Source organism: Condylostylus longicornis, unplaced genomic scaffold, assembly GCF_029603195.1.
Source record: "Condylostylus longicornis isolate FDR11 unplaced genomic scaffold, ASM2960319v2 ptg000004l, whole genome shotgun sequence".
NCBI classification, from domain to species: domain Eukaryota; kingdom Metazoa; phylum Arthropoda; class Insecta; order Diptera; family Dolichopodidae; genus Condylostylus; species Condylostylus longicornis.
Genome location: NW_026577973.1, coordinates 23741816 through 23760692, shown reverse-complemented (window position 1 = coordinate 23760692; position 18877 = coordinate 23741816). Strand labels below are relative to the sequence as shown.

The window sequence follows — 18877 nt, the reverse complement described above, 5'->3', positions numbered from 1 at the left end:
GAACGAAATCAAAAATTAGGAAAAAAAAGACTTTAGATAACGGTAATTTTAAACGGCCGTTTTGTTTTTCTAAAGTTTAACTATAGTATACCGCGCTAGGGGAAGCAAGCCGCTGCCTTTATGCGTTTGCAAAATTTCAAAAATGCTTATGGTTTCATTGCAACAAACAGTTAAAAAAGGCCATTTTTAGGATTTTGGGGGGGTATAACTTCTACAGGGGGGATATAGGTAAAAATTTTGTTCTACGGAAATAAGTTTCTAGTAAAGATCGACGTACATACAAAATTTCAGCTTTCTTTCTTCAAGGGTGTAGAAGTTTTGTAAACAGACACACGGACAGACGGACGGACGGACTAACGGACGGACGGACAGAGTGAAACTAATAAGCACTTTTTTTCAAAAATTTTTTGGAAGGGTGCTAAAAATTTGTCTATGTTAAAATTAAGTTAACAAGAGTTATGTCTTCTTTCACAGTGTTGTCATTTTACATTTATGGTTTCGGTTATGTTTTCCAAAAAATCTATAGTTGAGACTACAAACGAATTTGTGTTGAACATCGCCGAGCCTGGGGTATACAATTGAAATGAAATTTGTGTTGTGTTGAAATGAAATTTGTGGTAAGACTGAATTTAAAGTTTAAATAAAGTTTAAATAAAAATTTTCATATACTAATTTTGTTTTTCATCTAAACCGAAAGAAAAAAAATTGTGTAGCAAATTAAGTATGTCATAAAATATGAAATAAAAAATATTTAATTTCACTCAAAATAAAATTAATTTTGAAACCAAATCTTTTATTCAAACAAGAAAAAAATGATTATTCTTATTAATTTTATGGAAACATTCCGGGCCGAGTGACTCATAAATGATTTGAAATTAATCTTACATACAACAGCTCTTTTTTTGTTTTTGTATACTTTTTACATTTTCACTTTATTGTTTCTTATTGGATTTAATCGCTATATTTCAATAAGCGAATAACAATATGAATTTCTTTTAAAACTATGTACCTTTCCCTATTAAAATAATTTTGCAATGTACTGCGTATATATTGGTGACACAGTATATTATGCACAGTGTAGCGTGCAAATACTTTAACATCTAAAATGTTCATTAACGCTCAGTAAATAAAGAAATGTAAAATAATAAATATGCAAAGTATAATTATAAAGCATAAGTACATACTTACAACATATAAGATAATTCTACAATACCACACTTTATTTTGTATATAATGAATTTGCAACCTGTATAACAATACCAAATTTCAAAAGTGGCGCTGCACTGGTATATTATTAAAATATAAAAAAATTATAATAATGATAATAAAAATTACAAAGTGATTGGTAGAATTAATAATTAAATACATATAAAAGATAAAACGCGTGCACGTACAGGGTATGTTTTCTGTTTAAATAACAGTGTAGTTTTAAATTTTTTGAATACGTAGAGTTTATTTTTTCGGCAGAATTTTTATATTAGTTTTTGAGATTCTTAGCATTAATTAATGTCAATTAATGGGTAAAACGCAACAAGATCTTTATTGCGTTTAACGCATGTGCTGAATGTAATGGTAGAAAAGTGTATAAGTATAGTTACACAAGTTTTTGTCAGTAGATTACTTTACTTATATGCAATTAGTTTATTAAAATAAATTTCTGCAATGAAATTCCTGATGTTTAATTCTGAAAGTTATTTTTTATTGCTGTATAATAGAATAAAATGTAGTCGAAAACTTTAATGTGCATTAATACAATGCATTTACGGATATATATTTAGCGTTCAAACATATTCAAACGGATATATATCAACAAAAAAAGCCTCAGACATAATGTATTTTCCTTTAAATTTTTTGTCCCCTATATGTGTATAAAATGCAACGTGCAAATGTGCCATTTCTATTCATTATTCAAACCATAATTATTATAATCTACATTACCGTTTAAATGATGGATTGAATAAAATAAACTAAGAGAAATATGAAAACTAATTTAATTAAATTTGAGTGCATAATTATAGCAAACCACACATTTACTAAAATTTGTGTTCCTCACAATTATTTTATGCGTTCCCACATCTATATTAATAATTTTTTTATATATAAGTATATTGTACATTTATTTTATTTTATTTTTACACTTTAGTGTTATTATAAATTTTACAATAATATTTCAAATTTGCTACTTTCTGTATTTAATTGCAATATTTTAAAATAAATAAATTAAAGTTAAATAAAATATAAATCAGAAGCTTTTTGTTAGATTTTCATTTATAAGTTCGTGAATGATATAAAAAAAATGTATATACTTAAGTACATAGTATATTGTTGTTTAGAGCTTAGTTCTTACCCGTTCATAGTGTACTTTATATTGTTGTAAATCTCTATTGACGAAAATTTTTTCTCCTTCATTTAAAGATATGAAAATCAAAATTATATAAGAATTATTTTACCTTATTACAATTTTAAGAAGGCAAGAAATTGTTTTAAAAGTCACACAAAAAAATTTTGTTAGTAAGTATGCAATATTAGTTAGTATGGTTTTGTTTGTAGTTAGTTAAATTTCATAAATTTATTTTTAAATGCTTGAACAGCTTTGTCTTCTGCTTTTTCAATATAAGTTTTAAAAATATATTTTGTTTTTTTATTCAATGAATTTTATAAAGAAATTTAATTCAATTTTTACTTCGTAGTTAACCAACAATAATTAATTATAAAAATTAATTTCTTTCAAGGATTTTAAGGTAAACACACGTTTTTTACAATTATTTTTAAACATATGGTTTTTATTCTCGAATAACAAAGGAATTATTTTGAAAAACAAAAGTTTATTAATATAAAATTCGAATTAAAGAAAAAAAAATATTAAATTTTGTTTACATAACGTGTTTTTTTTTAGGATTTAAGGTGAAGCACGTGTTTAATGTATGTTTTTTCATATTTCACCGTTAAATTAATTTTATATTTAAATAATGCAAATGAAACAAATAAGATTTATATTGTTGTAATTTAAAAATTTTTATGTCAATGATCGCATATCACAAGTCAATGTACATATTATTTTGTTTTTATTTTTTTTTAATTACGTACAATTATGAAAGTTAAAATAAAATTATATTACAATAAAAATATGTAACAATTACTTTAGCTATAAGTTTAAAACTTATGTACGAATGCTTTCTATAAGAGTTGAATGATAACTGACATGATTTTTCATTCTGCTCCCCATTAAATTTTTGCTGAATATTATCCCTGTTATTAAGCTTATTATATTGAAATTCACCACATTTAAAATTTAACAATTTTGAATTCTTTTACAGCTATGGTATAGGGGGCTTTTATTTTCGTTAGTAAGAATATATGAAGAACCAATTCATATCCGAAAGTTGTATAAAAAGCTAGATAACCTTATCCGGTATTTATATTTTGTCAAATTTTCATATTAGAATTAATCTTTTTTTTTTCATTCTTATTTTCTCTTTGTATATTATGCACAAATTTTTAATTATAGAGACAAATTAATCAACGGTTTGTATGTACTCACCAACATTTTCGAACAAACCATAAACGATACGTGTATATAAAAAAGTGAATGAAGAATAAAGAATCTTAAATTATAAACGCTATACCAAAAATAGGTAAGAAATTTTCGATTAAATTTTAACACAATGCTCTTCTCCCGTTTTTTGGATATATAAAATTCATTAAAAACTTGAATTGAATTTCATAATACTTGATTCTATATTTTTTATTGTTTCAGTCATATATTCTTAATATTAATTTAATTTATAAAAATATTAACGGTTTCGCACTAATTGAAATTATTCTGAATTTCTAATATAACTTTGAAACGCCAATACAAAAATTAGTACAATTATTACAAAAGACTGACGTACAATATTTACAGAACTGATAAATTCTGAATAAGCTCAAAGGTAGAAGGAACACTGATACTGCCAAAAATGTTTTAAAATTACGTTAATTTTTTTTTTGTTTTGTCAATTTGGAGCTTCTATTGAACTTTAAAATTTAAGCATCTGAGCAAACAAATAATCAATAAATAAATTTCAGAATGCTTTTTATTTAATCTATTCTTATATTTATTCAAATATAGAAGCTTGCAAATACAAAAAAAAAGTAAGAAAACAGAACAAAGTAAAATATTTTTCAATATTTTTCTTATTTTTCTGAATAAAACAAAAATAAATAAATAATTTTATTATTTTATTTAATTTTTGTTTTTTTAATTTGTTTAAATTGTTTTAAAATTGGAGTTAATATTGACAGTCACTGGACTCTAAAAGTAAAATAATTTAAATTTTAAAAATGAATATTGTTTCAATTTGTAGCTAAGAATGTTGAAGATTTTTTAAAAATATTGTTGACAAATTCGTGTGCGATAAAGTTTAAATTCATAAATTGATACAAGCGAATTGGTGATTATTGAATTGAAAAAAAAAGTTGAAACCGCGTTCAAAATAAATTTCTTTTAACCTTGTCAAGTTTAATAAACTTATACATGTAGCTGAAAAATATAAACAGATATAAGAACTGTTTGAAATATAGAAACAAGCCTTATTATTGTTATAAATTTGATGAACTTGTGTCATATAACAAAAGTAAAACATTGCATTTTATTTTTCAATATTATTAATTATTATTAGCAACAACCAATTTGATGTCGAAGCGAATAAACTAAGCTTCAAAATGAGTGATAGTAAAAGATCGTAGGCGATTTATAATATATTAAAAAATATTAGACTGCGCTTAAAACTCTGACAACTTATATTGAAAAAAAAGTTATTGACATTGTTAAAGAAACCAAAGACAACTTGTAAATTCTGAAAAAATTCCTAGTTATCTTAGAATGCCTAGAATGGCTCTCTTAATTTCTAATTTTATTCGAGTTATAATATCTACTAGAAATAAATTTTTTCGCCAAGTTATTTCCTCTCAAATTTGGAAACATTTCTGTTTGTCAATTTTTCTTCGAAAGTTTAACGTTCGTTCAGCCTCTGTAACAGCAGAAACCGAGCAATAAACATCTTCTTTCCCAAAATCTAGCCGCGAAAGATCTGACTTAACTGATTAGTAATCTAATTCCTAATGCTTGTATAACTTTTTTCAAAACTATTATGATTTAAGATTCCTCCTAAATGTATGCAACATAATATGGCATTAAACGAATAATTGCAGTACAATATCTAACCTAAAGAAGACTTTATAAATTAGTATTTAAATTCTAGACTTAAATTCTTTTTAATTCATGTTATATAGCACGTACACCTGCCTAAATTTTGCTACGCGCATACTTATAAAAAATTATTTAAAATGATTATTTTGTTGTCAGCAGCCATACTGCAATTAAAAAGTTTTATCATAAAATATTTTATTGTATCCTGTCGAATCGAATTTTGAAACATGTCTAATAAAATTTTAAACAAAAAAAATTATTTAAAAAGTCACTTTAAATGCTCTAATAATAAAATATAATTAATTTAAGAAATAAAATGGTAATACAAATATGTAGATAGTCCTTGATTTTATATGACATAAATTAGTGACATAAGTAAAACTTTGGAAAGATTAACTATAATAAACAGGTGCTACATGACATAAACTTATTATCATTTATATTATTGTAATAAGATATCGGAGGCATAAACTTAATCTTAAGTACATCCCTTTTAAATGTCACATGCGTATAAATACATTTTAAGATAACTAATCTATTTTTAAACCTACGCTCTAAATTGATCACATACCGAATGAGAATCATACAAATTTGTAATTTTATTTATTTATAAATACATATACATTCATACATTAGGATGGGATCAATCTATGTTCCGATGCACAAATCATTTTCTATTTAATTTAATTTAAAATGCCGTTTATAACATAAATTTTCTAAAGTGAAATTCTAGTTTTATTTCTCTCTCTTTTCCTTTATCTTTTACGTTTTTTTTTTTGTTTTTTTGTGTTTTATTGAACTAATAAATTTTAACTTCTGTTTTCCAGGAATCACCTTTTAATTTTCTTGTTTTGTTTTTTTATTATTTGATATTTAAGGCATAAGTGAAAATTTACTTAGATTTTTTGACTTCATTCTCTATAATATACGCGCGTAAATTGATATAAGATCCAAATTTTTTTTCTATCTTCATGCAACAATTAAATAATAAGAAGTCGTGAAATTTAAACGAGGGACATAAATTTTTTTTTATTTTATAGTTCAGATCGTTATCCATAGTATAAATTGTTATAAATATACTCCAAACAATCGATTTAATCATTTTATTTAAACAAAGAAACTATTGTATATATATATATATATACATAATATGTGTGCATGCATATATGTATGTATATAAATAAATAAACTGTCAGCAGGTATTTTATATCTATAATTTAAATATCTATTAAAAAATATACAAATACGGGTATAAATGCGTATGAACCATAAACACACTGACAAACATATATTATTGTATGTATAAGTATAAGGATGAGATAACGAAAGGAAAAAAGACAAAATACCGAAGAATTAATTATGAAATAAAAAAAAAATTCAATTAAAAAAAAAGTCACCAACAAGATGTGCACACGTTACCATCTAATTGGGTCAACAAGATGAGAAATTAGATAAGAATCTCTGAAAAAGGAAAAAAAATTAAAAATGATTCCTTTTTTTTCATTCCTTTTGGTTTTCAAATTTTTATATTTTAATCATTAATTAAAACATTTTTAAAATATTAGGTTCTTTCGCTATTATTGCCATCACTGCCAATGCTATAGCACTCGCATCATCGTAAGGGTTCGTTTTTTTACCATTTCATATTTTTGAAAATTTAATACGAAAAAAAAACAAGAAAAACCCACACTGGTAGGCAAACAATAAAGAGAATTGATGATATTATTGACCACATCAACCGAAAAAAAGGATAAGAAGTTTAAAATGATTAAAGGACATATGAAAGAATAATAAAAAAATTTTAACAAACTATTAGTCAAGTTCGTTTCTTATTTTTGTTTTTTTTGCGCTACCTAATTTTTTGTATCAAAAGAATATTAAAAAGTTTTGTTTTATTTGTTGTTGCTTAGATATTACACACTATATGTATGTGTCTCTGTATATCACTTTCAAATTTAATAAGAGGTTTCTTTGAAAAATAAAGGTTTGTTAAATTATTTTATTAATTAATTTGACATTTTCTATATTGAAATTTATTAGAAGTTCGTAAGTTTAGGCGCCTTCAAAATTTTAAAATGTTTTCATTAATTAATTCACATATAAGTTGTAATTTTGATGAAAACATAATAATGATTACCATACTACTTTATGTTTGTCAGCAAAATTCTTATGTATTATATCTAATGCAAGATTAGCTAAACTCAAGTCAGGTGAAAATGAATCTAAACTATTAAATATTAAAATATATACTTATTAGTCATTTTTTTAAATGTTGGCTTTTTAGGGAATGTCCGTAGTAATCAATGGGTTAAGTAATCATTTATGAATTGATTTGAAATTGAAAATTTTAGTTCTGCATATTCATCTGTGAAATTTTACTTCAGAGTTCTATTGTTTTAAAAATCTTAAAGTTATATTTTGACTCAAAAATTTATAGAATTGCGTAAAAGTAGAATTGTAGTTTGCGGTAATATAATTTCCGTAACATGAACTCCAAATTGCGTTAGCCTCAACCTATTCTGTTACGAAACATTACGTTAGTACCTACAACATATTTTATAATTTTTTCAAAATTTAGTTGTTAAAGTTAAAACAGAAAAGCTTTACAAACTCTTGATTTAACTTTAATTTGTATACAAATGCTTATTTCTTTTATATACTTACTTCTAACTTGAAATTGAATTTTTTTTTAATCCTAATTTATATTGAAAACTTTTCACATCTCCTTGTAAATCTCAAGTATACTCGTATTATTTACAAAAGTATTTAATAAGTATAATAATTTTGTATATATGTATATATATAAAATTAAAATTAACAGCATTGGCAAAATCAAATATTACAAATTTATTATGTATAAATCAAAGTATTATTTTAAATAAATCTTATAAAGCTGACATCAGCACCTGCAATACAGATAATCCACTTTAAATTTTTATCATATTTTATTCTTTAAGTAATATTCAACTTCTATTTACCATATTGTTATTATGGTGTTGTTAGGATCCAAAATGTCTATAAATTTCAGTAGACGCATATATATATGTATTATACCCTAATGTAATGTTGAAATTTGGAATATAGTTATGCAAATTATTTATTTAACTTATTTTCTTTTCAAATCTAATATAATACTCATTCACATGAGATGATCTTGAATGGGAAAAGTTTTAGTATACTTGTCCAACTACGTATTCATATGACTAGGTTCTGTTTATTTATTCAGAATAATAACAGACCGACCGGCAATTTTTAAACCATGTAAAGGTGAAAAACAATAAAAAAACATTCCATAAAAATACTTTGGTATCCAAAATAAATTTAACAAATAAACAGAAATTTTTAATTTTTTTTTATTTTCTTTATTTTTTCATTTTAAAAGAAATTAGTCAAATAATATGTAAAATATTTTGAAAAATTCTTTGTTTTCAATTAAAAGACAAAAAGTCTTTGTACCTATTTGATTTTGAAATAATCTTGAATGCTGAAAATTTTCCAAATAATTCCGAATAAGAAGTAAATTTGAATCAAGCGAAAAAAAATTATTAGTAAAATTAAAATAATGTTTTTTTGAGAAGCACAAACGTATTCAAATACTTAGGATTTCTCAACAAAAACTTAGTATTAGGGTAGGAGTGTATGTCTGGTATGAAGGAATTGGAAAACATGTTACTGGAAAATACCGAATATTCTACTTCTGTACATAAAAGTAGCATAAGTAATAAAAAACAAATTCTAATGCGAATTAGAGCAATACTATTATGTACATTGCCATGTACATTTGTTGTAAGAAATGCTTTAATTCAATTTAAATATAGTACAACAACAGTTAATTTAAAATCTAATATATAACATTAATTTAGTTACCTGAAAATCCATATACAAGTCTCAATAAAACTAATGAAGTAAATCATAAAGACAAAAAAGTGAGTTCTAAAAAGTCAAGAAATAACAGATAGAGCTGTTGATTTTTTCAATTTTTTTACCTTTTGTCATCAACTTGTCTTATAGAAAGCCGAAACTCACTTTTGAACAATCGTATTTTACAACTTATATAGGCTCTCTCAACCATACAGCCAAATTTAACCAGCAAGCACATTTTTTCCTCAAATGAGTTTGCTTCTTTAGTTTTAAAATATTCCTAAAAATTAAATAAGTAACATTTTAACTGTGAAATTTACAGTCATTGTTTAATCAATTTAATTTCTCAACACAAATATTTGATTTTTGTGTTTCTTTTTTGATACTTTTACCTCTTTAAACAAAAAAACAGCGCAGGCAACAAATCGATTCAAAAAAAATAATCAAAAAATTCTTAAAATAATTTCAAAAAATTTTGATCATTTTTAACACCATCGTCATCAAACTGAAAAAAGTGGTAATAAAAAAAGACATGATATTTGTTCCTATATGTTGCACAATACGTTTACTGTTGGGCAACTAATAAAGTTCACTAATTTTCCCATGAATTCTCCTTATTTAATATATTGTTGGGTTGATTATCTTATTTTATGTTCTAACAATGTATGTTCATAAAAATGCATCCGAAATCGACTAAACACTAAATACATACTTTAATACTAAATTATTCAAGCCTTATTGTTAACTTTTTTTTTTTGGTACAAAACAAACAAAGGAAGTCTTGATTAAAAATTAATGTTCAACATTTAGGTTACAATGGCAATGACAATAATGATAATAATAATGATGACAAAGAAGAAATTGATAGAAATGTTGTCGATGCCGATTAGCTAATAACAATCTTTAAATTTCATTATGAAGATATTCATTGTACTGTAAAAGCAAAAAATGTATGAAGGCACTTAAAGTGTCGAGTACCCTTTGAATTTAAATTTTGATTTGTTTTTCTATTTCTACAGTTTATACGAAAAAATACTATTGAGAATTGTTGAAACATTAAGTGTTATATTCAAAACGCCTATCATCAAAATCATCAAAAAGCAAATCATTCAAATCAAAATTAAAAAATTATTCGTTTTCCTATTGCTTGTCATTTTGTACTTAAAAGTAACTTTTATTCTCTTTTGTATAAGAACCATTTTTTTTTTACTTTTTGTAATTTTTATTATAATTCTTAAGGAGCAAAAAGAAACGAGTACATAATAAATAAATTAATTTTAGAGAAAGAGATACAAAAATTTAAGACTTAATAGTGCGCATCCACCAGTTTTAATGGTATAAAAAATATTATTTGGGTTTAAGTATATACAATTTATTTCGGTACTTAACTCTTTATTATTGTACACATATGTATGATGCTGACATAAAATGTGGTAATGTACAATTTATAAAATCTTCATGTATTTGCACATGCCTAAGTATTACAGCATCTTTATATAATATTGGAATTTTATCTTTCAATTGCAACATTATAAATTAATACAATTAAGTTGTTGTAATTAATTTAATTGTATGATATATTCGATAATATACCAATTAAGATGGAATTGCCAAATCAGTTAAAAAAAATATTTAGTATCCATAATTTAGTTTGAAGGCAATGAAAATTTCTACTAGATTTTCGGCAAAAATTTCTAAAAATTCACCAAAGTTGAATAGTCGAAATATGCATAGGCAAAAGGATCTACTAATTGAGCATTTTGCTTGATTACTATATAAAACTATAATTAAATTCAAAAATTCAATGGCATTCTCAATTCAAATTATTGCATTATTTTCAATTATTCAGTTATAATTAAAAAAAATTCTGCTATATTATATGTGGTATGGTCACTCTTTAACAATTTTCTATTGAGTTTTAAAATTATCTACTTTTTGTTATAAAAGGGTGTTGTTTAATAATAGAATATTTTATTTATTATTAAATTATTTTGTTAACCCCTCTAAAAATTTATGTTAGCCATTTAATTTAAATTGACATTTTATTTGACATTATGTATTGTCAAATAAAGTGAAATCTTTAAATGTTTAATTATTTAATTTTGTTTTTGCTTCTAATTTTCTTGTTCTCCCTTTTAATATTACATGGTTACAACATTAATTGATGTTGGGAGTTTTCTTGAGTGATGAGCAATGGAATATAAAATAATAAAAATAATTTAATGATTATCTTGGATTCACACTAACACAATTAAGTATTGTAGTCGATTATTTTAGTTTAAGAGGATACTTTCGGGCGTTTATAAGAACATATGAGTAATAATATTTCGGCATGAATTCAAATGCATTTAATTTAAACATTTTATAAATAAAAAATAAATTTTATCAAAAATATTGTTTGATTCCACAATATGTATATAGTAAAAGTTAATTAGGATTTTATAGATAAAGAAGAAATTACAATTAAAGTTAAATTTTATTGCATTACTTATAAATTGCTGGAATTTATGTATGTTTTCATCTTTAATCTCAATTCTAATTAATTGGAAATTTGTAAGCTTTGCTGAAGTGAAATGCTTTTTGCTTCAATATCGTGCTTTTCAATTGGCCAAATATGATTGAAATAATCGTTAGACTCTTTTAAATCATATTTTGTCTTAATAAAGAAGTAAAAATAACCAAAATGATGAAATATATTCTGCTCTATGTGCATCTAATTAGTATATCATGATACTTGAATTACAACTAATTTCTTAAAAGTATACGAGTATAACCATTTAAAATTTAACAATTTTTAATTAAATTTAATTTGCATAAGATTTAGAATAACATGTAATATTAAAAGTGTATATGAATTAGTTTGAATAAAATTGTCAAATAGTAATGTGGTCATTAATCTAATTTTTTGTAAGCTACCAAATATTCTATTAAGTAAATTCAATTAAAATGACGAATTTAAATTTGAGACCAAAATAATTAACTAAACCATTCTTAGTACTTATTTGAGTGATTTCAATATTTAAAATATTCACTTCTTAAAATTTATTTAAATATAGCTACGATTGTGAATAATAATTAATCAAATGGGGAAAACTAACAAATAATTAATATATGTATACGTACATAGATAAATTATGCAGTTCGATTTACTAATATGGTTAATGGCAGATATCATGTTTCATATTATTTTCTTATCTGGTTTTATTTTCTCCTTGATCTAGTTTAATTAATTAAGAAAAATTATAATATTTACAAAGATATTTTAATCCCAATAACCTTAAAAAATGCTTTATTATAATTATTAAAATAAGTTTTCGCCACATCACAAACCAAGTGTATTTTAAAGTATTTCATACTTAATAAGAAAAAAATTATAATATAATAATACTATAATAATTAAGTTCTTGAAAAAATTTAAGCCGAAGTAAAAAAGTAATTACCCGAAATGGTATATGGTTTTTAGAATTCTGGAAAATTTTGGGCCAGTTTTTGGTCATAACTCAAGTAAAATAAATTATCGAATTAATTCTATCTTAAATTTTGTTAGTAAAATAAGATTCCTACTGAAATTGCAAATAACATCGATAATTTAAAATTCATTTAAAAAGTATAGCCTGCAGTTTTAGGATTAGATTAATTTTTTTTCGAAATTAATTTGGAAAAAAATTTAGTTGAAAATAATTTTCCATCTTTTGTCTTACATTGTTTCCAAAATTTAATTTTAATTTTCTCAGCTTTCCATTAACCAATTTAAATTTATTAAATTTATGTGTATATACATATAGATATTTACATATAACTATTATTTACATCTTTAATGTAATAATTAAATCCTTTAACAAATTCTAATATTTTTGTTTCCTTTGTATAAAGTATTGTTTAAAATATTTTGGCATTAAGCATTTAACACACATTCAAACATTCATTCCTAAAATTTACTTGTGAACTTTTAAAATTCCATTAACCTTCTAATTATTTTTATATATAAAAACCCTATAATCCTTTTGTTGTTTATTTTAATTTATAATTTTTTGAAAATTTTATGTGTTTTCAATTAAAAATTTACATTTTTATTTTGTAGTTAACAACAGAACTACATAAATTTTCTTGTAAATTCTAATAATTCTATATTATGAATTCTATGTAAACTAAAAATATAGCTGTATTAAATAAAAATATTAGAGTATACAGGGATGGACAAGGTTAAAAATTTACCAAATAATATTGTTTCGGATGAGTCAAATATTAAAGTAATAATATCTATATAGCAAAAATTTAAGTAGCTAAAAATTTTTTAAGGTTTTTTTGAGAGACCCAAACTATGGAAAAAACTTTAGATTTATGAATTGAAATATAGATTTCTGAATTAATAGTACTGCATTTCGTCAAATGGTCATTGAGACGTAATTAAAATTTTTCATAGAAAATGCTATTTATTGGGCACAATTACATTACAGAATAATTTTAGTTCGACCCTGGCATAATAACAAATTACTTTTATACATTTGTAATATTCTGTTTGTATATTTGTTCCTTTCTTAATTCAAATCTAATTAGCATATTTTGTGGACTTTCCATTCTAAGTGTATTTAACTTAAATAATAAGGGACAAATATATAATGTCTAGGAAAAACAAACAAAAAGAATACTTCCTTACTGTTTTTTCCTTTTTTTCAATAATTAAAAAATCAAAAACAAAAAGATTTTTTAAATGACAGTGGCATCTTAAGCTTACATATTAATTTACTATGTATTTCATATTATTCATATATATATGAACAAATATATAACGCATATGTATGATAAATACCAGTACTAGAGCAATCAAAATCAATAGATATATTATACATGCATACATATTTATATTTTATCGTTCTATATGGTATAATTGACATGTTTTAGCTAACTTCTTTTGTTTAGAAACTTTCATTGAAATTAAATTCAATGTATATTTTTGATTTTACATGTTGATAGTGAAAAATATCCTTTAAAATTTAATTTATACTCAAAATATTCATTGTATATATTTTATAAGTTATAAGTATAATAAGAAACAACAACAAGGATATTCAAAAGTTGTTAGTAAAATTAAAAATATTGTGTTTCTTTACATTTTTCAGACTTATGTTAAAATTTCATATCCTTTTCTTCTTCTGTTGTACACATTTTTTCATTTTTTTCTTAGTTTTGTTCATAAATTTCAATTCTACTCTAAGTGTGTGTGTATATTATGTACAATATGTACAAATGAACACGTTGTACATAAGTACATATTGTGTGTGTACTGAAATAGAAAATTTTAAAGTGTTGTAACTTTTTTAATATATTTCGGTATTCTGGTTATTGATTTCATAAGAATTTTAAAATGGAAACGGCTCCTTTTATTTTTTCATTTATTTCTGTTATAGCTTTAAAAGGATATTCCAAACACCTTCAAATCTAGTGCTGTTTTGACAGCATTTTCTAAAAAAAATAGAATTATTTCGCATATTGAATATTCTGTTTTTTAAAATAGACTTTTATTTACTATTAAGTAGTTATTCAATTTTTCAAGTTGATAAATTTCAAATAAATATTGTTCTTTGTCCTTTTTTACTGTTTGTTTAATACTTGATGTTTTTCTTATTTATTTTTTTTCCTTCGATTTGAAGTCTAAAGTTACGGTATGTTTTTGTTAAGAATATTTATGTTGTGGCAAAACTGATATCTTATAGGGAATTAAAATCGGGTCTATTAGTAATAGAAATGCCGACCTTTAGGAAAATAGAAAAGGAACAACAGCTCTAATTTGACATTATAAAAAATTTCAATTGGAAACTGGTGTCCATTGACTAAATAATTGAAAATATTTTTTGAAGGAGGGAAAAAAAAAATTGTTAGATATTTTCTTTGACAAATTTTTCGCTGTCATCAAAATTTGTCAAGTAAATTTTATAAAAGTTTGTATGTCATGTTGCTTTTTTTAAAACTATTACAAGGTTATTAAAATGTATACTGTATGCATAATTGATTTTTTTTTTAAATATAGTTTAACTTCTTATGATTTTTCTTCGTTTTTTTTCAAATAGGTTGATTTACAAATATTTTAAAATATTTTAAAGCGTTTTTTCTATAATGCAAGCAATTGTTTGACATCAAGGAAAAAAATAAGTGTATACTTTCCAAACTATAAAGTGTTTTATTTGACATGTAAAAAATTTACACACTTAGGAAAAAATTGATATGAATCTGACAAATTAACAAATAATGTAAAAGGATCTTGATTTATATTAAGTTTATTTTGTAATTTAATTTTATTGTGTAAATTTAAAAAAAAAATTTCTATAGCGAAAAAAAAACTAGTGAAAATAATTTGAGTTTTTTTTGGGCTTTGCTTAAAGTTTTTAGTTATTTTTAATTATACTTTAAAATTGTTATTGTGCAGAAATTTCACTATCAGCCAAAAAATTATTCGATGAAATCAATTAGTGCATTGAAATCCAATCAACGAAATAATATTGTTATATCATTAGTCGCGAATATTTTATCTTAACATAAGAGAAATTAAATAAAGAAAGCTTAGTACCGATATAAGCTCTCGTAGTTATGTTTCTAAATTATTGCGGTTGGGTAGCTCTGTATATTATTAAAAATTAAATTAGGACGAGGCATTTAAAATATTACAGATTATGCTAAAAGTATTGGTAATTAATACGACAGCATCTCCACCTAAATTAAATTCTTAGCAATTTTTGAAGTATTTTGCACACATGTGTACGTATTTTATGAGCACATGCTTACTTTATGAGCATGTTCAGAAAGCTCAAAAATATTATCATTTGACAAACCGCTAATAGTATAATTATTAACAACCATGCAAAGACTCTTATTTAGACATACTTAAGCAATTCATTGCAAGTATCCATTAACCCTAATACAGTAAAAGTTGAAAAATGCACTGATAAGACTTGTACACTGTGAATACAAATTAATGTTTACGTCTTAATTGAAATTGCTGTAATTTATACATGTAGAGTAAAATATCACGCAGATTTTTAAGGAAGAGTCTAAAATCAAATAATATTTATTAATTTGATTTTAAAATTTTTGTATATAAGAAATGAAATTTATTAATGTGCGCAATAAGTGCCGGTTAAAAATTTTAAAATTTCGTTATGCAGTTTGTATAATTTAATTATTTTAATATAATTTTAAAATTAAATTATTTTAATATAAATATATTAAAATTTGTGCAATTTGTATAATTTTTTTTTATCGGAAAATTAAATATGATTTCTATTAAAAGCTATATTTAAATTGGTTGAATTAAAATAAATAGAATGAAATTCTTAAAACATTTTTAGCATTAAAATTTTTATATTCAGTTCTGATATTATGAAAATTTTTTTTCTCTTTCTCCACCTATTAGTTAACATAAAAACTACATAAAATACAAATATAATTTACAGGTGTTTCATATTAAGTATGTACAATATGATTTTAAAAAATACGTTTCTGTTATTCATAATTAAATTAAAAATCAGCTTTCATTATCAAACTGAGCTTTCTTGGAATGCAAATGAACAATAAAAATTAATTTCATGACATGATAATGAACCTGATAAAAATATTATTCAATATGCATTTATTATGAATAATAATGGAATAATAAATATGACAATATTTATTAATATAAAATTTATGAATACGAGCTTTGTATTTAATCAACTCGGCCAATTAATCAAACATTTAACTATACTGAAATTGTTTAAAAACGCCTTGAATTTACCATGCGAATAAATATGAGAACGATATTGGTTCCATTAATTATTCAGTTGTCTGCACTAATTTATTTTGAATTTATGAATATCAAAATAATTAAAGAAATGTGTGCACTCATCGTACAATGAAATAACCGCTATAAATTAGAACCACTTGTACTAAACGAATGCAAATCAAACATGAAAAATCTTTATTAAAAAGAAATGTTTCTTTAAGCACGTTTTGCCGACGGCTTTTTACTTTTTTTTTGAATACTTTTAATTTATAACAAATATAAGAACGTTTCGCATAAAAAAAAACAAGCAATACTTAGTTTTAAAAAATTTAATTATTTTATAAAAGCTAAAAAAATATAATCACTTACCTCCACCAATTCCAGAACCAAAAGGCCCTTGACCAGGAAATAAACCGGGTGGACCAAATGGGGGTAATTGTCTACCGGCAGCTGCTGCAGCTGCAGCTGACCATGACATTCCACCACCCATATTACCCCATGCTGCTGCTGCTGCAGCTAATGCACTAAATGGAGTTGGTCTTATTGGAACATGACCAGCTAAACCTGGTGGTCCAGTTAACATTTGTTGTGTAGCACCAGTCATTGCTGACATAACAGATACCGGTGGTGATTTACTATCTAGTCCTGGTGTTGAACGATCATCGTCAGCATTCATATCTTCAATATCTACTATTGAATCTTCTTCTTCTTGAGCTGAATCATATTCAATTTCTGATTCAGCACCAGAACTATGTGGTGTATGACGTTCATTTTTTGTAATTGATGTCGCTGTTGTTAAACTACTATGATTACTTTCTTGTTGATGATGTAACAATGATACTGGTGATGTACTACTGGCCTGTTGTTGTTGCTGTTGTTGCGATGATTGATTCAAATTTGAATTTGGTAAATTAAGTGAGTGTGCATGCGAATGATGTAAATGAGGATTTGATAAAACGGATGCTGTAATTAATGCCGGATGATGATGTAAATTTGTGCTAACATGTATACTAGGTGTACTATTGCTAATTGAATTATTATTATTATTATTATTACAACTATTGTTATTATTATTGTTGTTGTTATTATTATTACTATTATTGTTGTTATTATTATTACTATTATTATTACTATTATTATTATTGTTATTATTATTACTATTATTATTATTTTGATGTAATTTTGATTGAGGTGATGTTGCTAGTGTTGTTGTCGTTGTTGATGCTGTTGTAGATAAATTTGTTGGTAAATCAGAACATTCATTATTATTATTATTCCCATTAGGTGATTTCGGCCTTGTATCAGCTAATAAAGATGCAACACTAAAACTTATTCTGGAGTTAGACTTTTGTTGTTGATGACTACTACTATGATGATGAAGATGATGATTATGATGTTGTATTTGATGATGATGTGACGATTGATTTGTTGTGGTTGTTGTCGTCTGTTGGGGTGATGTCGATGATAATGGAGGAACCGTCGGGCTCGTCATCGTTGAGCGAATACCAGTTACAGTCATTCCTAATTTTATCATATATGGTAGATTTTTTTTGTTTTATTATTGGTTTATTTTATAACTTTGTTTTTTTTTAAATTAAACAGTAAAAATCAATTTAATTATTTTTTATATCAACATTGATATATTTTCCATTTTTTTTTCTTTTAATCCTTAACAAATCTTTCTAATATATTTTAACAAATATCACTTGATATTTTATTAGGTTTCAATAATATTTTCATTTAAATTATACTTGAATCTTCACTTTCTTATATTTTATGTTAATTTGTGCAATAACTGTAAATTTTTTTTTTATTTTATAAAATTTCAAATAATTTTTTTTGTCGCAATTATTGAATAATTGTCATTTTATAATTCATTTAAAAAACAAAATAATTTCAATTTGAATTTATTATTATTTTTTTTTTGTTTTTGTTTTTTCAATTCAATAAATCCAATTAATTAAAACTACTCAGTTTTGAAATTTTTATATTCATTTAAATTAAATAATTGTTATATAAAAGAAATTCAATAATTATCATGTGTGTATTAATGAATTAAAAACACATGT

General features: G+C 23.7%; 1 protein-coding gene across 1 annotated transcript in view; it reads right to left on the bottom strand.

Annotated features, from left to right (window-relative positions):
- The window catches only part of LOC129608492 (muscle segmentation homeobox), a 65926-nt gene extending 47423 nt beyond the window's left edge, over window positions 1–18503 (bottom strand). Inside the window, exon 1 of the mRNA XM_055520006.1 lies at window positions 17178–18503. Coding sequence (XP_055375981.1) covers window positions 17178–18342 — 1165 coding nt within the window. The 5' untranslated portion in view covers window positions 18343–18503. The remainder of the gene's footprint in view (window positions 1–17177) is intronic.
- Window positions 18504–18877: the final 374 nt, after the last annotated feature.